Source organism: Anas platyrhynchos, chromosome 12, assembly GCF_047663525.1.
Source record: "Anas platyrhynchos isolate ZD024472 breed Pekin duck chromosome 12, IASCAAS_PekinDuck_T2T, whole genome shotgun sequence".
NCBI lineage: Eukaryota > Metazoa > Chordata > Aves > Anseriformes > Anatidae > Anas > Anas platyrhynchos.
The window spans coordinates 1,909,354-1,916,928 of record NC_092598.1 but is presented as its reverse complement, the minus strand read 5'-3'; the positions used below and the strand labels follow the sequence as shown (position 1 = coordinate 1,916,928).

The 7,575-nt window shown below is 56.6% G+C and overlaps 1 protein-coding gene across 2 annotated transcripts in view; it reads left to right on the top strand.

Moving 5' to 3' along the window:
* The first annotated feature begins 4,799 nt into the window (after positions 1–4,799).
* Positions 4,800–7,575, top strand: part of ZFPM1 (zinc finger protein, FOG family member 1) — a 31,794-nt gene continuing 29,018 nt past the window's right edge. For both annotated transcript variants that reach the window (XM_072043657.1, XM_072043656.1), the window contains exon 1: positions 4,800–5,060. In XM_072043657.1, the coding sequence (XP_071899758.1) occupies positions 5,021–5,060 (40 nt within the window). In that variant the 5' untranslated portion in view covers positions 4,800–5,020. The remainder of the gene's footprint in view (positions 5,061–7,575) is intronic.

Genomic DNA, 7,575 nt, shown 5'->3' with positions numbered 1-7,575 from the left:
ATTTCCAAGCTCTTCCCCACAGCCCACGCTGCAGGTGCCCTCTCCATCTTTCATTTATTCCCCCCCAGCACAAAAAACTTCCCATTTTCCACCACCCATGGACGTGAGGGAGCTCACGGTGCCCGTCCCCAGCATCCTCACACCCCGGTCCCCACCACGGGGACATCCACGGGGTGGCCAGCAGACCCTACTAACATTTATTTCCCTTCCTCCTGTGGGCACAGCCCCACGGGTGCCTTATCCAGGGGGGGCCCCAGCTTGGTCAGCCCCAATTTGTCCTCGAGCTGACCTCTGCCGCGCCGCGCTGAGGTCTGGAGGTAGGAGGCTGACACAAAGCCGGGCATATTATATTCTTTAATTACTGTTGCAATCATAACATTTAAACGCTGTCAATGAGAGATAGCTCATAACCGCGGGCTAGAATCCTTGCCACTTGGGGCTTGTAACGAAAACTGCAGGATTAATTTGATTAATTGATAGAATTATTTTCCAAACTACTCTTTTGTTTATGGAGGCTTAAAATGCTTGCCGCCTGCACCCTCCTGGTGTGTTGCAGAGTGGAGATAAAGCGGCTGAAAATAATTAGTATGGCTTAATTTAGGGAAAAAAATAACCTCAGAAGAATTTTGCAGAAAATTTAAAGCAGCACATTTTACTTTGTTTTGGCAGGAAATATTATGGAGTTGGAAATGGGACTTTTATGTTTTCGCTCTCCTATATTTCACCAGGGCTGCAGCCCTAGCGGGGAGAGGAATATTTCACTCCGGTTCGCTGCTGCAGCTCTCCCACACCCCCAGCTCCATACCGAGGGCACCTGGAGGATAAAATCCCACCGGGAGCAACAGGTTTGTGGCGGGCAGGGTGCAGGGATGCTGTTTGGAAGCAGCCCCGACCTTCCTCCTGCGTGCCCCGAGCAATGCCCACCCCAGGCACCGCTCCCCCTGCGCGCTGCCACGAGCCCCAGCACCAGCCCAGCATCCTCCCTGCAGCTCCCCGAGCTGCTAAAGCCACAGCTGGAATATTTAATTCTTCCTTTTCCCTTCCAAGATGGGAGATGGAAAAAAAAATCCCCCCCAGCTTCCATCAGCTCCAAAAGCCCCGGAGTTTGCTGAGTCTTGCATTTACCCGTGCGCATCGCCGTTGACACTTGGCGGATTGCGAGGCCCCCGCCAGCGTGATGCCAGCGAGGAAGGATGAGCCCTGCTGCTCCTCGCTGCTGTGGCTTTTTTCCAGCTGCTGTTTGCTCTTAGAGCTCCCCCCCAAACCCAGCTGCCTTTTCTTCTAAGCCCTGCATCCAAGTTTCCGAGCTGTAGGTGCTTTAAGCCTCTCCGCCGTGCCGGGCGGATAACGGGATCCACCATGGTTGTCACGCTGCTAGCAGGGGCTGGAGATTTTTTTGTTGCTCTTGAGTCAAATCTGGCCGTTCCTTGCACAGCAAGCATTTAAATCCTGGCCCCCACATCTCCCTTGCCAGGGACATGTGCACCCATTGCCTCCTGCAGGAGTTGAAGGGTGCGAATTGAAAATGTGGAAGCGAGCGGGATGGGGGCGCGGTGCTCCCCTCGTGCCAGCTCTGCAGATGTGGCCCCCAGGGAAACTTTGGGGGGTTGCAAAGGGAATTTTCCTGGGGGTGAAGCCAATAGGGAAAAAAAAAAATAAGAAAAACCACCACCAAAAAAAAAAAACAAAAAAAAAAACAAAAAAAAAAACAGCTCCAAGAGATGATACAACCCTAAAATACCCTGAGTTGGAAGGGACCCCCAAGGATCATGGAGCCCAACCCAAACCCCAGCCTTGAATTTGGGGCTTCCAGCAGGGCATGGGGTTGGGAAAGATTGTCTGCACATTTCCCCTGAGCTTTGACGACCCCCCAGGAGCAAGGGGCACCATTTCTTTGCACCCTGCCACCACCTGGCAGCAGGTGACGAGTGGCAGCAGGGCCAGCGGTGCGCACCGGTAGGTGGCAGGGCCCGCCCGGCACCCAGCCCTGCGGGGGCACCCCGGATGCAATTCCTCCCTTTTAGGCCAAAAAATAAAAAGCCTAAAATACGACTTTTTGCAGCTGTTCCCGCAGCCCCAGGCAGAGCCCTGCTGTGCCACCCACCGGCACAGCTCCCATGGGTGCCCTGCACCTCTCGGGGTGCCCAGCGCCGCCGCCGCCCGCCCCTCGGCCCTAAAATATGGCCGAGGCAGCGCCTCAGCTTTTTCCATTTACATTCCTCCGCCGACACATCCTCTCCCTGCGTCTCTAATAATATCGCCCCAGATTAATTGGCACTAATACAAATGTACACAGCTCCATAAAAAGATGTCACCTCGCGCACAATGGGGGAAACGGCTGCCGGCGCATTATCTCTGCTCTGCAGGCATGTAATTCACTCCTCGGGAAAACACGCTATTTATTCTGTTACCCTATAACAATCTCTCTGCAAACACAACGGGATGGGGAGGGAGGGAGGGGGGGGGGAAGGAAGAAAAACGCCACCCACGAGGAGATGTGGTGCTGTCACCGGCAGCCGGCCCCGCGCCACGGCGGGTGGCACCCACGCAGGGGCACCCATGGGGACCCAGGCGGGGTAATGGGGTGGGGAGATGCTCGGGGAGGGTCCCACAGCACAGACCCGGCCGTCAGCCCCATGGTTTCTGAAGCGACTGCAAATTCTCAGGCCTCGGGGGGGATCTCGGAGGGCTTGGGAGGGTGCCAAGGAGCTAATTAAAAGGACACTGGCGAGGAATGCGCAAGGGTGAGGACTGCAACCTGTTCGTCCCTGGGGCAGGGCTGGTGCTGCAGGCAGCCTTTGGCACGTTTGAGGGTTTTTTTGGCTAGTTTGAGGGGTTTTTGTTGGGTTTGAGGGCTTTTTGGCTGGTTTGAGGGTTTTTTGGCTGCTCGTTGTAGGGTGAGAGGCAGCCACTTGGTGCCCAACCCCATTTATGCCCACTCGCCCCCCACGGATCCGTGTGTTTGTTGGCGTGCGCTGTAACACCTGGTCTGATTTTTTTTTATTATTTTTCTTATTTTTGGTGGTCCTTTGGGGACCCAGGAGTCGGACTCAATGATCCTTTTGGATCCCTTCCCACTCATATATTCTATGATCCCATGATAATCCCATGAACTGAAGGGTATCCCCAGCAGGATGCGGTGCGAGCCAGCGCCCTCGGCTACCCGATATTGGTGCCAAGCCTCAGGGACGCACCCAAGGGTGCCACCCCCAGCGCCCTGACCCCCAAACAACAAAGGAAACCCCCAAGGTGGCTTCGGGGAGTGGAGCCCCCAATGCCCCAGGGGTTCATCTCCGAGCAGACCCGAAGCAGAGGACGGGCAGCACCCGGTGCCACGGCCCCGCAGGGACATTTGTGGGCACTCGGTGACGTTACGCACATGGCAGGGAGCAGCAAGGCGCTGGAAGCTGAGCCACCAACCCCGAGCTCTGGCGGTCTCCAGGTCTGCAGCTTGGGGCCAAATGAGGTGAAACCACCCCACACGCCTTGCTGGGACTTTTGGGGGTGGGCTGACAGCGGGCGCAAAGCAAACCCTTCTCCTGCGCCGCACCGCCCGCCCTCGCCAGTTTCTCTCGTACCCCTGGAACTCTTCTTAATTCCTAACTTAATTTCTTTTGACATCCTCATTGCCGGCTTGACCTCTTTACTGGAATCATGTGCCGCTTAAAACTCATTATCCCACCATTGAAACAGGAAGCTAATTAAAAACCCTTTAAAAAAAAAAAAAAAAAAAAGAGGGGGAAAAATGATAGAGGAAAAAAATGATAGAGGAAAAAAATGAGAAAGAAAATAAAAGGAAGAAAAAAAAAAAAGCACACCCAGCGTTGCATGGTGGGATCTGAAGGGCCAGGGGGAGAGGCAGAAAGGAACTAGCGGGGTGCCGAAATTTGGGGGCAGCACCCTGCAGGCGCCCCAAGGGTCCCAATGCAGAGGGGGACGGGGCACGGCAGGATGGGGCCCCCTGGGTGCTAGGGCCCCTCTGTGCACCCCGAGGTGGGGGTCCCAGGTGGGTTTGGGGTCCCTCAGGGAGTTCAGTGGCTCCAAAGGGGAGCTGGAGACCCCAAAGGAGGGGGTCAGGATTCATGGTGCACCCCAAAATGGGCAACCAGGGAGGGGTTGGGATCCCATGGGGGGCACTGGGGTCTCACAGGATGCTCTGAGGACCCTAAAATTGATGTTGGGACCCCAAATTGGGGGGCTGGGGTCCCAGAGGACTCTCTGAGGACCCTAAAATTGATGTTGGGACCCCAAATTGGGGCACTGGGGTCCCACAGGATGCTCTGAGGACCCTAAAATTGATGTTGGGACCCCAAACTGGGGGGGCTGGGGTCCCAGAGGGTGCTTTGAGGATGCCAAAATGAGGTCAGGACCCCAAATTGGGGGGCTGGTGTCCCACAGGACACTCTGAAGACCCTAAAATAGATGTTGGGACCCCAAATTGGGGGCGCTGGGGTCCTACGGGACGCTCCGAGGACCCCAAAATGAGGTCAGGACCCCAAACTGGGGAGGGGGCTGAGGCCTCACAGCAGAACCTTGGGTACCCTACGGGGGGGGCAGAAACCCCAAAAAGGGGATCCCAAAAAGGGGACCCCTATGGGGGTGGGGGTCGCCCTCCGCGCCCCACGCCCCGCCCCTTTACGCGCCGAGCGCGCGCGCGCGCCGGCTACGCCATCCGGTGGGCGTGTCCTCCTGGGAAAAACCGGGCGTGGCTTAGCGGCCACCAACCAATCAGAAACCTCGGAGGCGGTTGGCCACGCCCCTTCGGGGGGCTGGGGCGGGCTCGAGGCGGCCTCGCGCCCCATTGAGAAAAATCCCGCGGCGGCGGCGGCTCCGCTCCCGCCGCGCACGGCCCCGGCCCGGCCCCGGCAGCGAGGGCGGGCGGGCAAATGCGAGCGGCCCCGGGGGGTGGGGGGGGGGCTGCCGCTGCCGCCCCCAAAAACCACCACCACCGGCACCCACCCACCTCCACCAGCACCGCCCAGCAGCCAGCCGGGGCGCCGGGCTCGCCCCCCGCCGAGCGATGTCCAGGAGGAAACAGAGCAACCCCCGGCAGATCAAACGTGAGTCCCGGTTTGCCCCCCCCCGGTGCTGCCTCACCTCGGGTTTTAATTTATATTTATCTTTTTCCACCCCCCTTTGCTCCTTCCCTTCTGCCCCGGTCCTCCCCCGGGAGCCCCGGTCCCGGTTGTGCCCCCCCCGTTCCCCGTCCCCCTTCCCCATTCCCAGCTCGTCCCCGCCGCCCCCCCCCCATTTTCCCCTTTTTCCCCTTTTCCCCCTTTTTTTTCCCCTTTTCCCCCTTTTTTTCCCCTTTTCCCCCTTTTTTTCCCCTTTTCCCCCTTTTTTTCCCCTTTTCCCCCTTTTTTTCCCCATTTTCCCCTTTTTTTCCCCATTTTCCCCTTTTTTTCCCCATTTTCCCCTTTTTTCCCCCTTTTCCCCTTTTTTCCCCTTTTCCCCCTTTTTTTCCCCTTTTTCCCCTTTTTTCCCATTTCCCCCTCCCCGCCACCTCGGTGGCTCCTCCGATCCCGGTTCCCGATGGGCCCCCCCCCCCCCCCCCCCGATTAAAGCTCGCAAATATTCCGCTCCGCGAGTCCCGGCCCGATAAAGATCTCTCTGTCGGGACAGCCTCAAATTTGGGATCTTATCTCCCCTGCCCGCCGCTCAGCTGCAGCGGGGCCGGGGCTCCCCGGGGCCGCCCACGGGGGGGTTCCGTCCCCCATGGGGCTCCCCCAGCTCCGTGGGGGCTCCCCCGGCACCCAAAGGCTCCTTAGGGCTGGGGGGGGATTGGCATCCTGGGGGTGTCTCTTTGGGACCCCCCAAAAACCCTATTATCAGTGCCCACCGGCGCGATGTGCAATTTTCCAAGAAATTGGGCAAAGTGCTGGAAGTTTTTTCGGTGCCGGGCTCTGTTGGTTGCTTTTATTTTTTTTTACCCCCCTCCTTCCTCTCTGTTGGTTTTCTTTTCTCTCTCTTTTTTTTTTTTTTTTTTTCCCCTTGAGTCGATCGAAGCTGGCGATAAGGCCGAGATGCGAGGATAGGGAAGGCTGGCCACCATGTGATAATACAGCTTTATCTTTCTCTTGAAATAATTGCAAGGCTGAGTTGCACCTACCTGTTTCCCTGCCTGGGGTGATTGTTCTGGTGATAAAGCTCAGCTAGACTTTTACCCGGGTAGAGTTAAAAATAGTCCCGGCTGCCTCCTTGATTATTTTTTTTTTAATTTTTTTCCTTTTGGATAATTCTTTTTTTTTTTACCTGATTTCCTTGGGTTTCCTTCCCCGTGCCCGGGCGGCTCCATCCCTGGTGGCGATGGAGCACGCGAGCTCCAGCTGGGGGGGGAAAAAAACGGGAGAAAGCTCTCCAGTAGCCCCAGTAACACCAGCGATGGGGCGATAGCATCCTGCTGGCCCGTGGGCAAAGTGCCACGGCCACAGGGAGCCCACGGAGAGGGGGGCTCCGGAGGGCTCCGGGGGGCTCCCAGCCTCGGCGGGCGCGCTGGCGGGGCGCGGGCGGCTCGGTTCTCCCTTCCCCGGCTGCTTTCTGCCGAGATGTGAAGAAATGATAAAAGTGGGAGGCTGATCTCAGGCCGCCAGCGATGGCCAAAACTGATTAAAAGCTGAAAGCTTGGAACCCTTCCTGTATGTGTCAACATGAAAACAGTCATTAGAGACGTGGAGCGCCGCGAGAGCGCGTTTCGGCTGCCTCCGACTGCTCTCTCCCGAGGAGGGAAAGTATGCATGAATCAGGGCTCTGGTAACCAGACTCCTCTAATGTACAGACCGGACCTGTTTCCACAAAGTCTATCCTTTTTATCATCTCGGCTGGAGCATTAAAACCTCCTCCAGATTCATATCTGCTTATTTTATTTTCCTCAGTGACGCTATGTTCTCTCTCCGTCTTCATCTCTCTCTCTCTTTTTTTTTTTTTATTATTATATTTTTTTCTTTTTTTTTTTTCTTTTTTTTTTTCTGAAGCCCGATGAGCAGCGCAGATAAAGGGCTCGGAGGGGAGATCGCAGGGAGAGCGGGCGATCGCCAAGAGCGATAAGACAAAGATCAGCCCCTGGACTATATTTAACCAGCTGCTTTAACCTTCTCCTTCAGCTTTTTTGTGCCCAAACCTTCCTGACGCAGCGACTTTCCCCGGGGGATGGGTGTTTTGGGGAGGGGGTCCTGAGCCCCCCCTCCTGGATGCAGGGTGCTCCCCGGATCCCCCCTGGCATCAGGAGGGCTCTGCCAACCTCTGGCAGCTCCCCGCAGCCTTTTCAGCTGGTGCCAAAACCTTTTTCATTTTACAGGGGCCCAAATACCTGATACCTGCCCCAGGAGACCGTGCCTGGGGGGGGGCGGTGGCGTCTCAGCCCCCCCTCTCCATCAGCGGTGCCGAAAGCGCAGCAGCCTCCCTGCAGCTGCTGCTGCTGCTTTATTTTAATTTTGTTTTTTTTTTTTTTATTTTTTTTTCTTCTTCTGCCTTTTGTTCTGCTGCTAGATAGATGCGAGGGGCTGATAGAGAGCAGGAGCTGATCTCTCGCCCCGATAGCCCGTTATATTTATTAACTTCAAACAGGGGAGCGCGGGC